Source organism: Fulmarus glacialis, unplaced genomic scaffold (genome assembly GCF_000690835.1).
Source record: "Fulmarus glacialis isolate BGI_N327 unplaced genomic scaffold, ASM69083v1 scaffold20164, whole genome shotgun sequence".
Taxonomy (NCBI): domain Eukaryota; kingdom Metazoa; phylum Chordata; class Aves; order Procellariiformes; family Procellariidae; genus Fulmarus; species Fulmarus glacialis.
In genome coordinates, this window is record NW_009210162.1 from 3,912 (window position 1) to 27,964 (window position 24,053).

The 24,053-nt window shown below is 46.9% G+C and overlaps 1 protein-coding gene across 1 annotated transcript; it reads left to right on the plus strand.

Moving 5' to 3' along the window:
• Positions 1-235: 235 nt before the first annotated feature.
• Positions 236-22,021, plus strand: PLCD1 (phospholipase C, delta 1; the record flags this gene model as incomplete). The annotated part of the gene is made up of 11 exons (XM_009577093.1): positions 236-539; positions 1,636-1,837; positions 3,621-3,765; positions 4,848-4,997; positions 12,568-12,735; positions 14,526-14,682; positions 14,974-15,090; positions 16,966-17,144; positions 17,680-17,812; positions 20,835-20,984; positions 21,362-22,021. Coding segments are annotated over 11 exons (1,797 nt in total), but the record flags the coding sequence as incomplete, so codon positions are not given.
• Between the last annotated feature and the right edge of the window lie 2,032 nt (positions 22,022-24,053).

A 24,053-nucleotide genomic window follows, 5' to 3' on the forward strand; every position in this document is an offset into this window, starting at 1 on the left:
ACTTGGATTGTCAGGAGCTGTCCTTTTAACTTCTGGTTTGCACAGTACACAGTGCAGTGGAGCTCAAGGCCATGCCTGCTGCTTTTCAGCATACTGATAATAAGAGTAAATAATAATAATTGCAACTGTTATATGACTGTTGGCCTTGTCAATGAGAACCATTGTCATTGACCAAGTGCTTCTCATTCACTGGCCAGTAACTGTTTCCAATTATTTTGTGTTCTGCGTTGTGTAGCCCTGGTGCAGATTACGGCTGGCATATGCCAGAAGGAAAGAAGGTTTTCACTCCTTCTCCCCTCTACGTTTACAGCACTGTGACAAGTCCAAAACAGAGGCTCTGGAGGATGATGAGATAGAGGAATTTTACAAGATACTGACAGAGAGGAAGGAAATAGACAAGATCTTCCAAAAGTACTCAGATGCAGAAGGGTTCATGTCCTGCCAGAACCTGGTGAGGTTCCTCTATGAGACGCAGCAAGAAGAAGATGCTGTTGTTGCTGCCCCTGCCTTAATTCAGAGATACGAGCCCAATGAAAGAGGTAGGTTGGAAACCCTCGCTGGTCTGGTTCAAAATCTTGCTTTCTTGATGAACTATGAATTGCTTTGCTGTTGCTTTCTTCTGCAGCCATGTGTGTCATTTTCTCCTTGCAGCTGCTTCTAAAACACCAGTCTTCTAGGGGAACATTAGCAGCTCTTAGAGAGGAGGGCACAGGACAGCCTGGGAAATATTCCTCTTCAATTTTGTCTTGGGTACACTGAGCAGCTGGAGAGGGGTGGATATAGAGTTGGCTAGAGGGTGATGAAATTCCTGTGGGAAAGGCTTATTCAAATGACAAGACCTCACGTGGCTTTGCAAGGTTAAGAATGTAGCAATATTTCTGTTCTCCAGAAGCAGATTTGAATGTGGGCACCTGAAAAGCCATTGGGTGATGAAATCTCTGAGTAGAGGGCCAAGAAGGTGACAGCTGTTTAGCAGAGCAGTCACAGAACTCTCTTTCTGCTCAGAAATTAAGTGAAACCAGTCTGGAGCACCTTGGAGGACATTTTCAAGAAATGAGCACAGAATCATAGGCTGTTTTTGCACTGTCCTGGTATACCTTCAGGAGAGGGACAATGCTTTGCAGATGTCAGACCTGACTAGAGTTCTAGCTTAGTACCTCAAGATGGGGAGACCCCAATTTCTCCCCAAAGTTGGGTTATTTTGCATTTACTCTTTGCAAATCATGTATTCGTTGGATAATCTAGACAGGATTATTCTGGCTATGTTTAGACATCTGACAATTTCTCTGTGTTGGCATGAAGGAAGCTTGAAGTGCTCAAATGGAGATTTTTATACTGTAGATCTCTAGAGACAGGTGAGGTAAGTGCTGTCTTTGACACTTTTTAGGTGTTATCAAGGACAATAAGTCCCATAAAAAGCTGTGCTTGTGAAGGACTTTTAAAAGCATTTTCAGGCAGATGAAGCTGTCGTCATCTTCTGAACAGCATCAGTATCTTCACTATTAGCTGAATGCCTAGGGAGCACGTTTTGCCTTTGAGATCCTCTGGAGATCAGCAGGCATCATGGTGAAGATGATGGCACAACCTGGTGGTGTCAGATTTTCAGTATAGGGTTTCTGTCTTTTTATCTGGCAGCCAAGAGGGGTAATGCCATGACCAAAGATGGTTTCCTGATGTACCTGCTGTCCGATGATGGGAATATATTCAACTCCTCCCACCGTAAAGTTTACCAGGACATGACTCAACCTCTCAGTCACTACTTGGTGTCATCCTCACACAATACCTATCTTATGGAAGACCAGCTCACAGGTCCAAGCAGCACAGAAGCCTATATCAGGTAATATATGTGTGTATGTGTTTGTGTGTGTGTCGGTGGGGTTGACCTTTTTCTTACAGCAGACATAAGGTACATCTATACTGCTAGAAGCAAGAGCACCAAAAAGCAATCTCCCACCCTGAGACCAGGTAATGTGAACTGGCCCATGTTCACGTCAGGGTGAGCTGTTTCTAAACGAGTTGGCCATGCCCCCCTTTTCATAGCACTTTGACCTGGGTCTCTGCTGGGCCCCAGGTGTTGTTCACCTGACTGTAAGATGTATAATTACTACATTTGGGAGCAGTTTAAAGTATCTGCAATCATGTGGAGGCTGGATTGCAGCCCTCTAGCATGATGTTTTCAGAGCATGATGCTGAGGGGATGTGTTGTATGCCCCAGAATACGGCATGAAATCATTTGTGCAAGGGACTTGTAGGGTGCAAAGATTTCTGGGGTAGAGCTGCAGGACTGTGTAGGGACTGAAAGGAGCCAAAATGATGCATACCGTCATGATGTTTATGATCTGTACTGCCTTTTGGGAGTAGCCCCTGGCATGGATTATCCCTGGAACCATGCTGGGGTTTATTTTGGAGAGAGCTAGATGGAGCACAAAAAAAGAGGTGGGATGTGAGCTAATGAAGCAATGAGGTGATCAGGAAACTTATGGCTGGTCCCTCTTTAGCAGCTTAGATGCTCCCACAGTGTCCCTGGACAGAACATTAGGTGCCTATTTCTGCCTTTAACAATGACTGCTGTCTGACGTCTCGTGGCCAGATGTTTGCAGTGGCCTTTACTAACTTGCACAACCACCTTACATTACTTCTGCTATGACCTGTACTTTTATAAGTGAGGAGATGTTTCCTTATAAGGAAGCCAATGACTGCAATTCTGTCTTTGTTTATTACTTATCTGATTCTTGGGGAATAATGGCTGTCTAGAGTCACAAGGTCGAAAGAATAGAGAGTGAAATCTGGCACAAGTTGCTTTTCAGTAGCTGTTTGAATTCCTCTTACAGTATCTTAAAATTACAGAATTATGTTTTGGTTGTAAAAAAAATATTCCCATGATTTTTATTGCAATGAGTTAAAAGAGTTGTGTTATCTGAAACATATAGAGAATTACTGTAAAAGAGACAAGATCACCTCCTAGACAGATAAGTCTGTACAGGGGGAACCTACATTTGAAAGTAAATTAAAATGAAAAGAACAGATATGTAGAGGCAGGAGTTTCAAGTGGAAATTCAGTCTGTAGACTCAGTTTGGAAAACTGGCCCTCAGCAGTCTCCCCAGCTATGGTGGAGTTCCCGTAGCTCCCTCCCTGATAGCTCTGAGGGTTCATCTCTCATGTCTTATCAGATCTAGATGAAGAAGTCACATCATCCAGGCTTCGTGAGCTGGCTTCTAAGGCTGACTGTCTTACTATCTTTCTTCCAGTGCAGCCACTCTTGATTTTCTCTTCTCTTCACCGTCTTTGGGAAAAGACTTGGGGCACAGTCATGAGTGTCCTTTCTCATCTGCCACTCACTATGTCTTCTTTTTTGGATAATTCTTACCTTGGACTTTCACTACCTCCTTTCTCAGATCCCACTGTGCTTTCCTTGCTCAACCTTGAGCTCTCTTTGCTGACTCTGAGCTCTCATGATCCCGTCCTTTCTCCATCTGCTTTCCTGTCTTTCCAAGCTCCTCTTTTCTCCCTTGGTCCCTAAACTTCCTGTCAGCCTTCCCAGGCAATACCTGTGCCTGACCCTCATTTTGAGATGGAGCAGAAGGTTTAGAACCCAACCAGGTCCCTTCTTTGTTTCCAGAGCCCTCACCAAAGGCTGCCGCTGTGTGGAACTGGATTGCTGGGATGGCCCTAACTCGGAGCCCGTCATTTATCATGGCTACACTCTCACCTCCAAGATCCTCTTCAGCGATGTCATTAAGGCCATCAAGAACTATGCTTTCAAAGTAAGGATGAGGGACCCTCTAAGATTTCTCATATTGCATAATCCAAGACTGATAGTAGGTCTCTGCCCTCGCAGCAGAGAGCATAAACAATGAAGACTTCACCTTAGCATTTGTCATGGATACAAGATGTGTCCTTCTGTCTGGGCATCCGTGTTCTGCTTTCTGCAGAGATCCATTCTTGGGAATTGCTGGACAGACAGAGCACTGTCTGAGGATGAGTTTGAATCTATACAAGCACAGCTGCATCCTGGACCCCACTGCAATGAAACGCAGACAAGCCCATGATTTGTGTAGCTTTGATGTCTCACGGTCTGTTCCTAGTTTAGAGGAACACACATGCATGTGTTTTGGAGGGACTGATGCGAAGGACTGCTTCTACTTTGCTTTAAAAGGAATGAGCAGATCTGGAGTCTTGTATGGCAGTGCTGGGCCAGCAGCCTTTAAAAAACGTTGGGTCTGTCCAGACTCACTGGGCTTTCTGCTATTTTCCTTCAGCGCACTTGAGAGCTAGTATCAAGTTTCCTTGGGGGCTATAAAGCAGTGACAATGACAATGCCTTCAGCACACAAAATTACTAGGGAGAGCCACAGGCAACCAGATCAGGCCTATGCACGAATGGAGGAAGGATTCATGTCATCTAAGGATTTGAGCAAACCCAATGATTTCAAAGCCTCCTTTCTCAGCCCTTCCTCTGAGGTAGGTTTCACAGTGCAAGTGGAGAATGGAGGCAGAGGGAGCCTCATCAATGTGCCGCAGTAAGTCTGTGGGAGGCATCCGACCCAGCCTTGTGCCCTGTCCATTGGCTCATCAACGTGCCGCAGTAAGTCTGTGGGAGGCATCCCGACCCAGCCTTGTGCCCTGTCCATTGGATCATCATCTCTGGAAGGCATCAGCAGAGGTCTGAGTAGCTACTGCAGAGTTGAATTTGTCCATTTTTAACAAATGCTCATTTTAGCAGAATGCTAGACCCTACTGTTGACACACTCATTTCCAGAGAAAACAGCACTGGGGTTTATATCAATTGCTATAGACTGGTGAAATTGTAGAGTTCACTGATGATGTATGTTGCTGTCTTGTTCTAGACCTCACCATACCCTGTCATCATCTCCCTGGAGAACCATTGCAGTGTCGACCAGCAGAAGGTCATGGCTCAGCACATGACAACGATCCTGCAGGACATGCTCTTGGTTGCCCCAGTTGATGGAAACAAATCCCAGTTCCCCTCCCCAGAGGTAAGCAAGGCCACTCTAGCACTTTCTGCCTTATGAGGGTGGGACGAGAGAGAGATCTGTTTTCTTGCTGGGTGCCAAGTAGTGGACAATATGCCTGAGGACTGGTGGGAACTGCACTTGCTGAGGAACAGAGATTGTCTGTGGGCAGTGGTGGAGTAAGAAGTAGAAGTATCTAGAAGTAGCCTTGCACATCAAGCACAAAATGCCCTGTTGCTCCTTGTTTGTTGTCTAAGGTCTCAGAGGAGACATCCCTGCAGGACTGAGGACATTCCTGATCCATTTACCAAGGCCAGGGAATGTCCTTCATCCCATGAGGACATTGCTTTTCTGGCTTGTTCCAGAGAAGCTGAATCCTGAGCGTCTGTCTGGTGTCTGCTCCCCACACCCCAAAGCTGAATATGACCTTTTTCAGGCTAATCCTCTGAAGCACTCTTAGGTTGCTGCGCATGCAGGGAAGATTAGCACCGCAAGGAGTAACTACAAGGTTTCTCTGTGTTTTTAATCACTCCGTTTTTAATCAGCAGGACTAGACACTGCCTGATTTCATGGTAGGTGAGATGTTTTGCTCTGTGCTGAGGGATGTAGCATACACTCCCCTCCTCCTTTAATGTCTTGGGTGCTCTTCTGTGGAGACCTAGAATGCTGATTAGGAAGTGATGAGGGCTGGAAGGATAACTGTGATTGCTTGCCCCTCAAAATCCAAGGGGAAAACCAGTACAGGTAGCCTAAAACTGTATCAAGCACAAAGTATCCTCCCACTGAGAATGGCCTTTGGTAGCACGGCGGTGGGGATGATCTTCCTGTGTAGATGTCCGTGGAGGACAAGGGGAGGCAGGAGGCTGCGTAGAGGATACATGCCCTGCAGGGGGAAGGAGGGATACAGCCCTCAACAGTGGACCACCACTATAAAATCTTCAGCTGACAATTAGAAAAAAATGGAAATGGAATCTTGATATGAAAAAAAAAATATTTCCAAAACAGAAGCCAAAATGAAATGTTCATCTATTTCCACTGTTTGGGTTTGCATTTTCTTTCTTTCTTTTCTCTTAAGCAGTTTGCAGAAACAGACTTTTCTGTGGATAGCTGTAGTTCCCTTTAAATTGTATTTCTTCGCTAAAGAAATCATTTGCCAAAAATTGAATGAGAATGACTAGCCAGAGCTGGAAGGAGTTTGTGGGTGGGATAAAGCTGGCAGTCAACAGGGGAGAAAGGAGAGGAAAATGATCCACCCAAAATATCTTCTCTATTTGTTCTCCCTCCCCCTTTTTCTCTTTTCCCTTTCTGACTTACCCCTTTTGTTTGGGAGTGTCATGCCTCGCTTGATACAATGCCTAGCACAGAGGGAAGCTGATCTGGGTTTGTCCCTCGGCACCAGTGCAATAAATTAGGATGAATCATAATTTGTAATGATGCTGCTTCAGCATGACCTTTGCCCTGGCACAGACGAGGTGCCTCCATTAAAGAAGTGACTGTCCCAGGGTGAGGATACACCCAGCATGGAGACAGGTCTCTGCAGGCTGTTACTGAGTTGGAAAAATCAAAGTCTTCAGTGTCACCTCCTGGCTTGCTATTTATCCCCGGTGCAAGATCAGGAAAGCTGCTAATGGCTTTTCAAAACTGCCTTGTGACCAGAGGAATGATATGAAGAAAGAAAGGAGAAAAACCAGGGACAGAAATGTGTGATGTGAGTGTAAGGGAATGACCCCAGCTTCCCAAAGATGTTTTTCCCATTCCTGTGCTTGTCTAACCTCCTGCTCTGATTGCCCAGACGAACACGTGGCCCCAGCTGGAACAAAACGGCCCAGATCTGCCTTAGTGAATGGATTTGGGCTGATATGCTCCGTTGGACTGATAGATCCATTTAGTTTAAAGGGAGAAAAATTGCCAATGTAGCAAAATCTATCTTTTTCCCTCTGGTACTTTTCCTCTGCCTTCCTGCTATGTGAACTAGGAGAGTGCAAAGGGCTGAACTGCTGATTTTTTTTGGTGGAAAGTACATTGAAGCTGAAACATTAAGGAAAAAAAACTCAAACAAACCAGAAACCTCTTCGATTTTCCACTTCCTTGTGAAGCTGGCATGGGGAACCCCGGGACCACATACTATTTTTCATATTAGAAAAAGGGTGGGATCTGGGAAGAGGGCTGAAAGGCTGTAAATAAAAACAGGTGAAGAATTGCTGCAGATTGTGTTAGCAGGGCAGTGTCAGTAATTCAAGGAAAATCAACACAGTTTGGATTCATGGTAACGATTCATACCACAGCCCAGAGCAGGCATCTGATTTATTAGGCTCCATTCAGGAACAGTGGTGCACTGCGTAGAGCATTTAAATATCTCCCTCAAGCTGCTGTCTTTAGGTTCCAATAGCAAATTAAAGGCCTATAGGATGAAAGGCCAAAAGCCACACAAAAGATCCAGGCAGTGCCAGGGTTGTAGGGAAGAGCTGATCCAGTCTCTGCTGCCGATGGCTTGTTGCAGGCCCTTCTGCCCCATCCCTGATCTGCACAGGGGTCTGCCAGGGCCCCTTCCCCCTGTCCCTGCATCCCAGCTAGAAATGCTGCAAAAACCCAGCCCTGGAATGAGACTAAACCAGCTGCCAACAGCGCATGCAACTATTCAGCATATCAGGCATATCTGAAACCCCTCCAACTCTTTGTTTCTGGACTTCCTTATTTACAATGACAGTGGCTTTAGGTTTAACAGACCTGTCTTGGTAGGTGACCCTTAGGACCATGAGCCTCCCAGTTGGGAGCCCCAGTGCAGTGGCAGGGGCCTCTGCCATCCTGCACCTCCCACCAGCTGTCCCATCAGTTACATCCATTACTGTGTCCAGTGCCCCCATTCAACATCACTTCGAGCCATGCAGCTGAGGAACCACTTCCAGTATAGCAGTGGCAATGCAGGGCTCAGCACAACTGATCTGAATAGCAGGGTGGCTGACCTGCTCTGCTCTGTGCTCACGGCAAGGCAGCAAACACCTCTAGATTTGGCTCAGCTAAGTCCAGACTAGGTTCAGTCTCAGGTCTCTAAGTCAGCAGTGGACCCTGGGAGCCATCTGCCCAGGAGGGTTACTTTTGCACCGTACACTCAAGGCTTCAAGTCCTTCTGCCTTATGCCTAACTCCACAGCTATGCATTCAAGGTCAGGTTGGACGGGGTTCTGAGCAACCTAATTTAGTTGAAGATGTCCCTGCCCATGGCAGGGGGGTTGGACTAGATGCACTTTGCCCATGGCAGGGGGATTGGACTAGATGACCTTTAAAGGTCCCTTCCAATCCAAACTATTCTATGATTCTATGATTTCTCCAAGGTTAGCCCAGCTTGTGTTAGCCTTGTCTGCAGTGCATCTTCTTGGCTGAAGTTCTTAAGCTGGGTTTCCCTCAAATCTCTCAAAACCTCCTTTGATAATATGTTTCTTCCCCTTTTCTGGAGACTCTCTTCATCCTCTGCTGCCACTCATTGTTAAACCCTGCAACACTTCAGTTTACAACTAGGCTGAAAGACATACACAGATGGAGATGTAATATCAATTAGTGCATCTGGTCTGCACGTCTCCTTATGAACGTGAACATGTTAATCCTCACAGCTTCTCAGAAATCTGGGGAGATGGATATCTTCATCCTGAGAGTGAAATGTAAGGTGGAAGTACTCAGACCCTGTATATCCTTGTACGTGAGCACTTCACTTTGGGCTCCTTTTGAGAACTAGTTAATACAACCAGGGGAGTTGGAGGTGTGGTTCACCTCCTCCTAAGTGTTTGTCTAAATAGACAAGAAAAATCACACCCTGGGAGTGTTTAATTCTCTCTGCTGACTCTAAAGGAGGTGTTGAAGGCACAGAAAGTTTGATGAGAGAATTAAATTAAATCCACCTGAGGAGGTGTTGAAGGCACAGAAAGTTTGATGAGGTGGATCACTTTACTAATCTCCCACTCCCACTGAGATGAAAACTGGATATCAGACCTTGTCGTGGCTTTCAGGTTGCTAATAGGGGCAAGAAACTTTCAGGTAGGATAAGCATGTATATGCAGATCTTTTCAAATCCTCTGCTCTTTACAGCTTTGCTCCTTCTGATAAAATCAGCAGTGCTGATTTTAAAGTGCATTTAAGATGGTTGCCGTGTCCCAATTCACAGACTCACTTGCAGAGCTGAGGTTGTTCAGCATGGAGGAGAAAAGGTGGGAGAGCAGGGGAGCTCCACTTGTGGAGAACTAAGGCAATGTGATTTACAGGGCACATGAGGAAGGGAAAACATCTATTCCGCACAGTACTATACGTTCTCAGTAGAGTCCAGTGTCCTTGTAGCCTTTCCAATTTTCTTAGGTTGTATTCAACCTTGGGCTTGCCACAGGCAGTTGGAATAGCTTTATGGTCTACTTAGAGAATATTTATTCAGTATTTAAGCTAATGCTTCTTCCTGAGACAAGGGATCTGCTCAACAGAGCTGAACTGATGAGCTGAGTGTCTGTACTATACGTTCTCAGTAGAGTCCAGTGTCCTTGTAGCCTTTCCAATTTTCTTAGGTTGTATTCAACCTTGGGCTTGCCACAGGCAGTTGGAATAGCTTTATGGTCTACTTAGAGAATATTTATTCAGTATTTAAGCTAATGCTTCTTCCTGAGACAAGGGATCTGCTCAACAGAGCTGAACTGATGAGCTGAGTGTCTTTCGCCTCAGGCTAGAAACACTTAATATCACATGAAGGGGAACCAAGAGAGATGGAATAAGTGCATGTGTGTGTTTGTGTCTGTGTGTATCAGCTTATTTAAAACCTTGTTGAAGAAGATAAGCATTCAAATTTAGGACTTTGCTTACTAGCATATTAAATGAAGGAAGACAATGTTTGGGACTGGCAGCTTCTACAAGGTGGATTCAGTGCAATGCTGCTATAAAATAGCACCTTCTGCAGGAAATGGAGATGAAAATGCTCTGTTTTGGAGTGAATCTCATCCCTCTTTGTGGACCAATAAGCTAACGCATCTCCTCTGGAGTTAAGTGGCATGTAGACTCCTCTCCCTTGTAGGCATGGTGGAAGTCACCTGCACAGGGGGATACTAAACCTCTGCAATGTTAACAAGACTCCAGAAGGGATCCAACCTCTTAGATTTCAAGGCCAAAGGGGAGCACCATAATTACCCTACGGAGAGTCTTGTATAACACAGTCTGGGCTGAGCAGTGTCCCTGTGCCCATGGGGAGCATCTGCAGCATATCCAAGGTTTCCCAGAGTAACCACAGTCTAGACAGGATAACAGCAGCACCAAGGACCCACTGCTGGCAGCCCTAGGTGTGACGAGGAGACAAGGTGGAGGCCGTGTTGCTGTGCCTTCACTGCTGATGTTATTCAGCCATCCGTGGGTTTGTGCCAGAAATTACACCTCTCACTTGCTGGACAGGCTGTCCTGAACTGGACAAGCTTAAAAACAGCTAGTAGCCAGACCAGTAATTAAGAATCAAGCAACCTGCCCCAAATACCTTATCCCTGGTTCTCTACTGTTGAGCTGTGAGATGAGGTGGTAAGGTTTCTTACGGGACGTAAGAAACTAGAAGCAGATAATATATTATATAGCAGGATGCTATCTGCAGCCTGCGAAGGACAAGAGAGACTTCTCTGTTCCCCTCCCCGCTGTCCCCAGTGCAATCCCTCCAGGCGTTCAAAGTATTGACAGGAGCATAGAAACTCACACAGAGCTGCATTTCACCTTCTACCAGTGGGTGTTGTGGAAGGACAGGGAAGAGCTAGATGTTGAGGGCAGGAGGGTGGTTAGAGACATGCAAGCAACATGTCTGCTGAAGTGAGACTCTGAAGATGAGCTGACTCATCTCCCAGCCATGGATGTGAAGAAGCAGGTCACAGCTCTGCCTGGAAGAGGGCTGAGGGGCTGGGAGGATGGTCTGGGGATGGGGAGGAGGATACTGCCATGCTCTGACTGCTCCTTTGGGCCTTTTATTCCCAGTAACTGGTACATTCCTTCCATCTGCCTTTGTGTAGCTTTTGAGTGACAGGGAGAGTGCCCCAGTGTAAACAGTTCATTTGTTGAAGAAAATGCTCTTCTCTGCTGCTTCGGGTGCCAGTGTCAAATTTCAGCTCAAACTAAGCTTCATCCACAGCTTAGCTGGGTGGTGAGGAGTTGGACTGGTCTCTGAAAAGACATGATCCAATTTGCTTGCACTCATAGAGGGGGAATAATGTTCTTTGAAAAGCTGTGTTTGCCTGTGTTGCTTTATAAAATATCCTTGGTTTTCCACAGTCCTGTCATTTGAGAACGTTGCTTTTGCTGTTGTGGAAGGGGCAAATACAGGGTGTCACTGAGAGCGGGGGAGACATACTACGCAGGGTGAGGGATTGTATTGGCTAATACTGAGATTGCATTTTTCTAGAATAACTAGCACGCTCCAAAGCCAGGACTACCCAACACATCCATGTGGCAGCAAATCTCCCACTGACTTCACTGGAAGCTGCAGGATCTGGGGGTGCTCTTGGACTGAATTAACTGATTTTGTAGCATAATCCACTCACTTGGGGATTGCACCCAGGCAGTCACCCTTCTCAGTACTGCTCCCTGCTGCCAACATCACTACTGCCTTGTTTGGGTTCAGAGTCAGCCCTCTCCAGGCTTCAGCCTTCCTCCCACAGTCAGATCTTGCACAAGAGATACGTCAGTAGTGTGGTGGTCTGCGAGCAACCATGCGCTGTTGGTGTGTCCCTTCACCTGAAGGTTTTATGTGGACTTTGAAAGAGGCTGGAGAGAGTTGATTCAGCACAAGAAATGTGCTCTTTGGTTTAGCTCAGCAGCCAGCTGTGTTACGTTGGCACATGCTGCTGGTTATGATTACTGTTGTACCACGGTAGCAGTTGCAGAAGTTCTTTTCAGAAGAGGAGGTATCTTTGGGAAGGGTCTGGGAACTCTTCCTTAGGCTGTAAACACCCTAAGGTTTCACCTGCAAGATCCCTTACATATTAAAATTCCATGTCTGCTATGCACGAGGCACCTGTCCAGAACTTAATGGACCTCTCTCCCCATTAAAATGTCTGGTGGAGCAGAGGGCTGCACTGCTTCAGCCCCTGCATGGATCTCATACCGTTTCCCAAGTTCTGCATTTGTTTATAACCATACATTGCAGAGACAAGGGTAGATTAAATAACAGGGCCACACAGAGGGGCAGAAACAGTGCTGCGAATATGTCCCATGAGCCCTGACCTCCAGGCTTGGCCTTGTTTGCCGAGCCACATTCAGTTTTGAAAAAATAGTATATTTTTATTGCCTCTAACAGCACAACAGTTTAAGTTGTCTAGTTGAGGGGACAGCTCTGTATCAGAGCAGAATCAGTGGGCTATCTGGGGTTTTCAAACTTGTGGCTTGTGGTCTCAGAGGCTGGCCAGAGGCAGGGCAAGGCCTCAGTGGAAAAACAGACTTATTTTTACCGGTATCTATGGATAATAACCAGTGACTGATGGAACTCTAAAAGGCCCTGGCCCTGGTTGCAGCTGAGGAGCTATTATATCCTTGCTCCTTCAGGGTGGGCCAGAACCTTTTCTAATCACCAGCTATTTTGTCCACTTTTCCTTGTGCAGCAATTGAAAGGGAAGATCCTTGTGAAAGGCAAGAAGCTGAGCAGGCAGGAGGACCCCACCGGAACAAATGGGAACAACAACCTGGAGGCTGAGGATGTCTCTGATGAAGATGAAGCAGCTGAAATCGAAGATGAATCTGTAAAGACCGAGATACAGCAGAAGGGGAAGGTAAGTAAAAGAAGTAACTGAGTCCTGAAAAGGGGCAGACCTGGAGAGGCAGAAAAGCTGTAAACAAGATCTTTGCCTATTGCAGAAGGCTCTGAAGTCCTGCATCAGGAAATCACGTCTTGTTAGCTTATCCCATGACTCATGCTGGGAAATCACTTTCTAGGTAGATTTTGTACCATGCCTAAAAAAAAAAAGAAAAGCAATTGAAATAAATATAATTTTAATATGTTCCCAGCTAAGACAGTTTTCAGTGTGGTTTCAGCTACTCAGCTGGGGATATGTAAGGGTGAATTGTTGAAATTGCTGGAGTTAAGGATCCTGGTCCTTGCTCAGCTTAATGATCTCTGTCCCAAGCAGAAACAGAGATCTTGCAGAGCCAGCCAAGCATGAAGGTTGGCTTCTTTCCTTAAAATGAGGCTGGAGGACCCTGCAGCTGGGACAGACCATGTAGCATTTATGGAAGCAGTGGAAGGGCACATATTCAATCTATCTCTCTCTGATTTCCATAATCTATTTGTCATGGGATCATCATGACTTTGTTTATTAACAGAGACTGGTGCTTTTCTAGTCACATTTTGGGACATACCTGCAACCTCACCAGCCATGTTTTTCTAACCCAGAAGAGGGAGGGAAGAGCTACGGATCTATGGGGAAGGGGTGGCCAGTTACCAAAGCAATTGGGATGAATATTTCTGGGATGAAAAGGCTGGCCTTTACACCAGTGTTTTGCTCCCTCATGTGAGGACATTCATTTTTCCAGACTGCAGGTCATTGTGAAGGCCATATCTCTTGCAGACCAGGTTCATATGTGATATAAATACATTCAGTCCCTGATATTGACGTTGCCTCTGGATCTGATCTGATCTATGCTTCCCCTTGCTGATTTGCTGACTCTTTGAGGGTCTTACTTCTTTCTCTGAAGTGTAGTCAATAATGTGTATAATTTTGAAGTCTGTAATTTTCTTCTCTTGCCTCTGGTGGGAGCTGGTCACTCTCACTTCACCCTTGCACCAATGAATATGGCGGTGGAGTAGGAGGCATCAAAGCATTGTGAGAACTTCCTAGTTCAAGGGAAAAAAGCCCAAGCTCTGTGGAGGCCAAAACATCCTTCCCTTCCCCTTATTTCCAGGTTTGCATCTTGGGACCAGGACAGTATGGAAAACTCATTGCTAAGGCTCTGTTGTAAAATTTAGCAACTGGAGACAGCCATTGATGCTGAAATACAAGAGATCATGTAGAGAGCAGCAGAAAGGGTATCCCACCAACAAAGAGAGAATCCATGTGGAGAACGTCATGCAACAAGGGTGCTGGGACAGCAAAGCATCAGCAAATGCTCTCTTAGCTCCCCAATACAGGCTGATGGGTTGTTCCTGTGTTTGTAGACCCATCACTTGTGAGTTGTGATAGCCAAGCTGAAATACTCATTCACATAAGAACATGCAAATAAATGCAGAAGGAGGGATGGCCTAGATGAAATGAAATATTTTTGGTAGTAACACTTGGGAAGTCAGTGATATCATTGGACAGGCCAGGATGGGCCTGAGAGAGCACTGGTGCTCTGAGAGGAGGGATTAGCACTCTCCATGCAGGGAAAGGGACATGCAAGGGCAGCCTGCCCCTTTTCCACCCTCTCTGTGCATAGGGGTGCCACTGAGTGTTGGTAGTGTGCATCCTTTTCATGTGAAGATGGTGGAGAAGAGAAGCCCCAGGGGTCCTAGGTAAAACATGATTATTACTTTTGAGTATGACTGCAGAAACTCCCCACAAACCTCATGCCCTCCTGCTTTTAGAGTGACACCTTGAAGCTGGCCAAGGAGCTATCAGACACAGTTGTCTACTGCAAGAGTGTCCATTTCAATGGCTTTGAGGACCCCAGCCATCCTCGGGCTTTCTACGAGATGTCATCGTTCACGGAAAGCAAAGCTCTGAAACTAGCCCAGGAGTCTGGTATGTATGTTCTGCCCTGGCAAACATCCTCTGTCCCAGTACCCCATAAAGGGACAGCTAGTTATGGTTAAGCATGAAGAAAAGGGGTTATAATCTCTTTGGCCATGCATCTCACTGAGAAACAGTGGGAATAACAATGTCATGGATGCTGTTACCAAGAAGGGCATTTTATACAGGCATTTTATACAGCCAGACTCGCTAGGCAGAGGAGCAGTATATAGAGCAGCATCAAGAAGAGATAAAAGTAGCCCCCATCACCAAAAGGGCCATTTTCTTCTTTTTTTTCTGTAGGAACTAGTTTTATTCATCACAACATCAGGCATCTGAGCCGGATCTACCCTGCAGGCTGGAGGACAGATTCTTCCAACTACAACCCCATTGACTTGTGGAACGTCGGCTGCCAGATCGGTGAGTGCAACTGGGAGGATGGAGAGGGTCAACCTGGCTGGATCGCCTGTGACCTGGCTGTGGCAGGGTTTCAACTGAGGTAGATGTGTGATCTCAAGCCATTTGCAGGCAGAGAGGCTCAGTGGTCACTGGGAGAGGTCAGCTCTTCAGGCAATGCTCAATGACTTTTCACAGACCATTTTCTGGCCCACCTCAAAATTGTTAGGAGAGCCTTTCCTGCACATTAATGTGCATTTCCCTGCAATTTCACTGGAGACAGAGTTATTGCCATTTAGCAAAGGTGGAGGGAGCCAGGAGCTGTGGTCATTTACTGAAAAGCATGCTGAAATGTCTGGCAGAGATGGAAATCAAACTCAGCTCTCTTGAGCCCTAAAGCAAGGCCATAACCATAAGAGCCAAGCCGTGGCCTGAACTGTTCCCTGTAGTAAAAGCAGCACATCATACCTATTCCCAGGGTGTTGAGGCCCCTGATGGTATATTGATGTCCCAGAGATTTGATGAAAACAAGGGTCCCAGGGCCTGGTAAGTGAATTATGTTGTAGCTCTCATCCAGGAAACCTGGTGCAGCGGTAAGTGGGCAGGCTGGTGATGACATGCTTGGCTCTCTTGGTGATGCTGGATGTTAGAGATGTCCCAGTTGTGCCTATGTGGCCCAGCCAGACAAGAGAAGCTGCAGATGCAGGGCTCCCTGGCCCCCAGCCGTGTCGACCTGCATGGGCTGGATGTGCCTGGCAGCATATGAACTCGCTGGGTCCTGCAGCCCCCGTGGGGGGCACAGGTAGCACCCATTGGCCTGTCTCCCCAGCATTGAGTCTGGCCTCAAGAGAGTCCCTGGTAGGCAACATCAGGTCCCTCCGGATACGCTAAGGCCAGACCTGCATGCCTTAATCTGACCTGAATTCAATATTTGGGCACCTAAAATAAGATTTTTCAGAAGCCCTGAGTACTTGCAGCTCCCAGTAAAACCAGTATACTGCAGTTATTAAAGTCTTGCTTGCAGGTGGAAAAAAAGCGGGGTGCCTTAAAATGCTTTTGGCCTTCAAGTGTTACAGGGTATGTAGGACCCAGGACCAGGATAAATTGCCATCTGTCCTAGAGCTGTCTTAGAAGTTGCTAAAGAGGTTAGCATCCCTAAAGAAATCAATGGGGTACTGAGGAGGTGCTGGGGTCCATGAGCGCTGCCTGTGTGGTATTAGTGAGACTGTTCACTGAGACTGCTTCCAGATTTGACATCAATGCTTTTAAAAAGACAGTGGCAAATTGGAAAGAATACAAGAAATCTGCCTGGTGTTAGGACACCAGTGAGGCTTGATCTATTTTGGGCAGGGGACAATAAAGAGGTGATTTGATCACAACTTCTGAACTCCTGCATGAGAGTTTCAGACAGTAAGGAGCTCTCTAGTCTAACCAACAGAGGCATCAATGCCCCTCAGGAATGCAAATGGAAATAGGCATATCTGGGCTGGAAGGGAGGTTTTATAATGAGGCTAAGTAGCCAGAGAAACAATCTGAGAAGAATTTGCTGGCTTCACTGCAGGAGATATCTCCTTCAGCATAGAAATGAATAGGTTTATGTAAAAGATGCAGTTGCCCAACCAGGTGACAGAAATTCAATGCAGGATGCTTTTTGACCCTGTGGCAGGCAGGAGGACAACTGAGATGGCTGTAGTGGCTCGTCCTGTCTCTAACATCTCTGAATGCAAGAAATCCTCAGCGGTAGCAGACTGTGAGGGTCAGAGTTTATCACTGCTCTTTGAAGCATGGAAAAGCCAATGTTTATGTCCATGAAGTGCAATTTCATGTGAACAGAATTAGTATAAAAAGACTCCCATTGATTTATCTGAAAGTGACTGAATTTATTTGTTTGTGTTGCAGTTGCCCTAAATTTCCAGACAGCAGGCACAGAAATGGATGTCTACCAGGGTCGGTTCCAGGACAATGGGTTTTCTGGGTATGTCTTAAAGCCGGAATTCCTCCGGGATGAGCAAACCAAATTCAATCCAAAATCCATCACAGAAGGAACATGGGGGACAAAGAAGAAGCTTCTGCTTAAAGTAAGAATAGAAGTCAGAAAATGTCTCAGTAGCATCCACCTTCAGGGGGGGTGTGTAGGTTGTACCTTCTCCTTCTCCTGGTGCCACCTGGGCAATGTCATCCTAACCCTACTCATTTCCCACCGCTGGGGTCTCTGCTTCAGTCCTGCATGGGCTCTCATCCTCCAGGGGCTTACTCACATGTTTAATGTTTGGCAATAGGAGAGGTTAGTGGCAATATTCACTGTCATTACAGAAACATACAGGCAGACATGCAGTCAACAGTCACCACTGTTGTTTCCAAGTATCATCTGATCACTGTGGGGACAGTTAGAAAAGTTGCCTGTCCCCTAGCCAGCTGGCTGGGCTGGAACAATGTTCATTAGGTGCTTTGGCTCATGACAACTTCCTCTGAAGGATGTCACAACGCTGGCTGTGAAAGACCAGCACCAGCTTGTCACAACAGGTCCCGCACTCCTGGGGAAGGAGAGGGAAGTTTGCCAGGGAGCCCCCCCTCCTAATGATGTCCTGACCTCTTCCTCTGTTTCCTCGACAGATCATCTCTGGTCAGCAGCTGCCCAAGGTGAACAAAAGCAAAAACTCCATCGTTGATCCTAAGGTAACGGTAGAGATCCATGGCGTCCAACAGGATAACAACAAGAAGCAGACCAAGGTCATTGAAAACAATGGTAAGGGATTTTCTTCCAGGCTGTGCTCCACTGGGGCAGTAACCCTGTGGTTTCACGTAGCAGAGTGTTCCTTGCCAGGACTGCTGCCCTGTAGCCAGACCTGCCCAGGTACACCAAAGCCTGCCACGCTAAGCAGATACATGAGATGCTGTTGGCCTGCTTCAGTGCAGGGACCCGGGTTATAGACACTGGTGGCATGAACTAGCCCCACAGACTGATGTCCCTATGGAGAATTACTTTCAGGGGGTCTTTCCTTTCTTCTCTCTCTAAGATGTTTGGAGACAGAAATTCCCTAGAAAACAACATCAGCCATATGAGTTGTTTTGAGGCTGGCTGCCAAATTTGCAGAGCTAGAGCGCTGGAAGTGCTCTTTACCTCCATGCAGTTGGAGGTTGACCTGGGATGCACGCGTCCCCACCAAGATCTTCCCAGAGAAGGTTTCTTGTAAGGCTGATTTTATCCTGAAAGTGTCACAAACACACAAAAGATTGAAGTTGCAAGGGACTTCAGAGGTGTCTGTTCCAGCCCCTGCCCAAAGCAGGACCGTTCTCAAAGTTAACTCAAGTTGCTCAGGGTATTGCCCCAATGAATTTTGAATATCTCAAAAGATGGAGATTCCCCAGACTCTCTGGGCTCTCTCAAGTGATCCAGTCTTTGACTGACCTCCCGATAAAATGATATCCCTATTCTTAACCAGAAATTCCCCTGTGGCAGTTTGTGCCCATTATGCATCAAGCTTTTGCTGTGCACCTGTAAGAAAAGCCTGGCTCTATCTTCTCTATGAGGAGGTAGTGGAAGATGGCAATAATAACCCCCTTAGCCTTCTCCAGGTTGAATAACTCGACCTCTGTCAGCCTCTTCTCATATGTAACATATTCTGTGCAAAAGGAGAACATTTCCTGTAGTTCAGAGCCTCCTCACAAGGCAGGGACACTGCGTCCACTGTCCTCTCAGCCGAAGTGGTACTGGTGCTAAATTAATGCACATCACAGCAATGTTACAGGTGCGGGGTGAAAGCCATAAGCCCCCGTCTCCAAAGAACCGGGCTCATGCCTTACCCAGCACTGACCTCAGAGATCTCACAGACATTTCACCTCCCTGTGAACCATTTCTCATTGGTGAAACATGGCTGTGATTTCCCTCTGTGCAGTGAGGGTCTGAATACTGTGGCCTTCAGAGATCATAGAGGGCAAGTTCAGTCCTCTCCCCTGTGGGAGTAACGAGACAGTAGGAGTCTGAAAAATCAGCCCTCACCTTCCTGCTAACACATGTACGTGTACACACACACACACACACAAGAGCCAAGTGCTGGAAAGCCAATGCATATTTTCCTCCCTGCTAACAATATTTACCTTTTCCTCTTTTCTGTTTGAGTAAATCTGGCCCAGTTCCTAAAGCTCACGGCCATTTCTGTCACCTACAATGATTTTTATAATGTCTCGAGTGAAAGCTGTGTAGTGAACGTTTCAGACCTGCCAGGCCCGTTCCTCAGGGCTGCTCAGCACACCCGGCCCCCCTTGGCTGGCTGGAGTGATACTGGAGTGATACTGGAGAGATGCTGGAGGGAGTGTTGCCCAATGGAAAGTGAATCAAACCATGCAAACATCAATGTTGGAAAGGGGCAGCTGCAGAGGGGGGGGTTGCATTGCATGGGCTGAGGTTTCAGATCTGTGACCGTGCTTCAGCAGCTCACCTGGTTTGATGTTGGTGGGACTGAAGCATGGGGTGTGGGCACAGATGAGGCCCCAGCGGTGCAGCTGTGGAGCTCGAGAGGCTGTGGGAACCTGCTGGCTCAGCAGCTCTAAGTATCTCACTATGGCTCTGAGATGGGTTGAAAATCCCCCCATAGATGTCAGTACAGTGAAACCTACTGTCCTAGGGCTGACGACTTTCCCTCAACTTTCATGATTTCCGCTCCCATGGGATCAGCAACACTGTTTTTTTTTCCCAAGGATGAAGGGGGTCAGGAGCAGATGTGCATTATTTGAACAGTCCAGTTGATTTAATCCCATGAAAGTCCAAATAAAGTGCACCAACCCAGCACAGGTATTTTTCTATGGTACTGTCCACAGGCCTATCTCAGCATCTTCAGGGCCAGCTGAAAGATCTCTGCCTCCTGCCAAATTGTCCACAGAGCCTCCGTTACCAGCAGGCTTGAGCTGACATTTTGATGTCCTTGGGCTTCCACTCTGCACAGGCTGGGGCGATGGCAGCAGGGTTTCAAACAGGATGTCCTCTCCTCCTGTTTGTTTCTGGCGAGCCGTTTATTGAAACTGCAGAGAGCACCCGCTGTGACCTGGAGAGAGAGCACTGAGTTTGCTCTTCATCTCTCATTTGATGTGATGGTCTTGATATTGTTTACTTTGTGAGTCCGGATCACAAGATCCTCATCCATAACAGAAGTGGGGCTAGTCTGGTTGTCTCAGACACTGCCCTTATACAGGGAGACATAAAACATTTTGTCCACAGACCTGATGATGCTTTTTGTAATCAGACACTCCTCATTAACCTTTCTTGCACACAGGGAAACTGAGGCACAGAGTGTGACAGATGGGTGTACCTTGAGCACTCAGTGAGGCTTAAGGCCCCAGAAGGCTGTCACAACACAGAGGCACAGCTCTCCTCTCTGCTCCCCCCCTGTTTTAGGGTTGTAAACATTTGCAGCTGGTCCAATGGCAACCAAAGACATCCATGTATCAGCCAGCGAGAGCCTGTGGAGCAGAGCTGAGTTCACCTCCCTCCTGCTCCTCGTTGCCTTCTGGGAGCATAGTGGTGAGGTTTGCAACGAGCAGCCTAAGCTGAAGGATTTATAAATACCAGGTAGCAAATCAGTGTCAGAGCTGGGAACAATAGTCTAGGCACCTCCTGAGACCTTTGTCCTTGGTCAGATTAGGTTGGGAGTCAGGCAGTGTCTCCATCCATTTGCATGCATCTCTGACCTCCATCCTTATCTGCCAACATCTCTGACTTCCACCCTTGCTTGTGAGCATCTCTCACCTCCTTCCTTGTTTGTGTTGCCCAGGCTTTAACCCGAAATGGGACGAAGAGTTTACCTTTGATGTAGAGATTCCTGCACTTGCCCTGGTCCGGTTTGTGGTGGAAGACTTTGACATGTCGACCAAGAATGACTTCATCGGGCAGTACACCCTTCCCTTCACTAGTCTGAAGCAAGGTAAGGCTCTGCTCCCTGTTCCTCACAACCACTGAGCCCTCTGGGAAGCTCCAGTGTCCTGGGTGAGAGGTCCAGACCCACCGCACCTCGGGTCAGAACAGGTCGTCTCTCTGGGGTGTGGGCAAGAGGATAAATGGTTTATTGGGCAGCTGTTAACACTGTCTCTGGGGAAGGGATGCCCTTGTCACCAGTGGCCTTGGGCACGTTATGTTACCAATGCTCAAAGCCATGCCTCTCAGACCTACCTGTTCTGTGGGGTACCGGGAGCAAAACACTCTCAGAGACAGGGAGGTGTTTTTGCAGGGCCTTGGCAAATGTTAGCAAATGTTTTTCCGACTGGACTAAAGGCCACTTTCCATCTGTGTCTCTGCTTCCAGGTTACCGCCACATCCATCTTCTGACCAAGAACGGAGACCCGTACTCCTCCTCCACCCTCTTTGTGTACATTGATATCCAGGACTGTGATTAGCAGCTCAGCTCTTTCAGGGCACAGTGAACCTTGTTACAGACCTAGAAGGAATTCAGCGTGCGAAGTCTGCCAACGTCAGGGTCCCATCAAATCCCCAGTGCCTTCTCTGGAGCAGCACATGGTGCCCCATAGGACCCCTGATGTGAAAGAGCCATCGACCTTCTCCCTTCTGCGTGCTGGAAACATCGTAATGCTGCTGTTGAGATCAATCCTTTTGTACCTGTTTGACCAATCCAGCTGTGTTTTTAGTTCACTTTATTTAGTGTGATTTTTTAATTCTGCTTTTAGTGAGAGGATAGGGACTCCTTTTTAGCAAAGTACAGCTCTTGAGTTGGGTTCGGTCAGACATCTGGACTCAACATCTGTGCAAGAAAAAATCCACCCCACCACTGAAATCAGTGGCCGGATGCCAGGTGACTTCTTGCAACTTCAGATGTCAGCCATCTTTCACCATATGAAGTCTTAAATGGGGACACAGTTCTCTTATCTGTTACAGATTAAAAAAAGAAAGCTGCACTACAAAGGCCCATTTATATAACTTGACTTTCCTTTTGTATTATAATAAAAAGTACACGAACACTATTCTGCCTGCGTGCCTGGCTCTCAGCCAGGTCGCTTTGCATTCAAAGACTGGCTCTCGTCCTGTGAAGGAGAAAGAAGCTGCCGAACGGCAGATTTCCCTCTAACCCAAAGTGAAACCCACTCAAAGGGACCTCAGAGAATGCCTTTTGCTGATGACAGTGGAAACACGCTCAACTGACAGTAGGGCTTTTTTTTAATGCAGTAAAACTTTCTTTGTTTGTGTTTTTATAGAAAAACGTCATTTTTTAACACAGAGGAAGTGGCAGTAGAAACTTGTAAATGTTAGCCTGGTCTCAGTTGCACTGTAGAGGTAACCTAGCACAAACAGACAAGAGTGTTTTGAACAGCAACACAGTATTTATGGCAAAAGGTGATTTTTCTTTAAGTAAAACTACAGACTTAAGGGAATATTATTGAAATAAAATAATATATATTTTGAAGTGCCAACTATGTTACTAACAATGTTAGACTATTAAAAGTAAAAAAAGCTGGAGAAGTCCAATTACTTGTCACTATTTGCCTCTTCGTCTTACTTGAATGCAACACACATGAAGTTGGAGATAGACATGCTTAATTTCTTAAAGCTATCAGTCTTTCTGGGGTTTTTTTATGCCTGGCGGTGGAGAGGACGGGCTGCTACCAAAGAGGTTAAAGTCCTCTTAAACAAATTCCAGTCCACTCACTCCCCCACCTATTTTTTGAGTCCAAAATAGCCTGGACTTAGTGATCCTTGGGCCCACTGCAAAACTGGGTTTCGTTTAGTCCTACCTGGAGTTTGTTACACGGCAGCAATCATTACAGGACACATTGATTTTTCCTCTTCACTACAATATTGTGTGATGTTGTAAACCATTGCCAGATTAAATGTGAATTATATCCACAACCCAAAGGCTCATATTGAATTAATAACCAGCAGTTGAAAGAGTTCAAGAGTGGCAGAGGCCACCGAGGCAGAATAGTCTGTCCTGCAGTGACATGGGCTCTCTCTCAGCTCACCTCTGGGATGGGGCATGTTGTATCAGGAGACGCGTGTGAAGGCCACGGCTGGAGCACCCTTCACTCCCAACTCAGGGACCGCCTGCTCCCAGGATGCTCTGAGCATTTTGTTTTAAGAAGCCATGGGGTAAAAAGCATGAACGAAGGATCCCCAGGACTGCCCTGTACCATGCAGGGGGCTTGCACCATGCGGCCTGAGAGCAGGCATGATCAGAGGCTTTCCTGACCCCTCGCTTGTGTCAGCGCCAGCTCTTGTGGGGCGAGCTGGAGCAGCCAGCTGAGTTGGCTGAGAACCAATTATTTGCGTTTTTGGTGTTGCAGGATTAGATTTCAGTTGGGTTATTGAGCTACACCAGCTCTCACCTGCCTGCTGTGGCCAGCACTAAAGTTGGGGACAGGGAGCGGGGAGAGATGTGGGGGCAGAACCACACTATCCAGGGTCAGAGTGGGCTTAGATGGCCTACACAGAGAAGCCAGGGTTTCCTCTGCCTGTTGTGCACTTAAATAAAGGTAGGCAAGATCCATGGGAAGAGAGAACATCCCTCATTAGGTAGGTACAGTTGGGGGAAAACTACTGGAGCCAGGTGGGAAAGCAGCTGAGATGGAGGTGGGATGGACCAGAGCACGATGGACAATGCTGCAAGGTCTCCTCTCTCCCCAAAAGGAAGGGACATGATCCATGCCATTATCGAGGGACCTCATCTCTGAGCAGATTAGGAAGTTTCGGAGCCCCACTCTAGGGAAGAGCTCTGGTGAAAAGAGCAGCAGAAACAGGACATGGCCCACCAGACACCACAGCAAAAGCGACAAGCAGCATGAAAGGGAGGATGTGGGTGAGAAGCTTTCCTTTAGAAATCAGAGGCAGAGAGTAAAACCAACTGTCCCTATGAGGAGAGCAGCAGCAGTTTCCAACAGGCCCAAGTATCAGAAGGATCTATTATCTGTAAAATCTCATGCTGGTTTCCAAGTCCCGGCAGGAGCGCTCCCTTCATGTGTGCTGGTAAGCATCGCGGCAGCAGGAA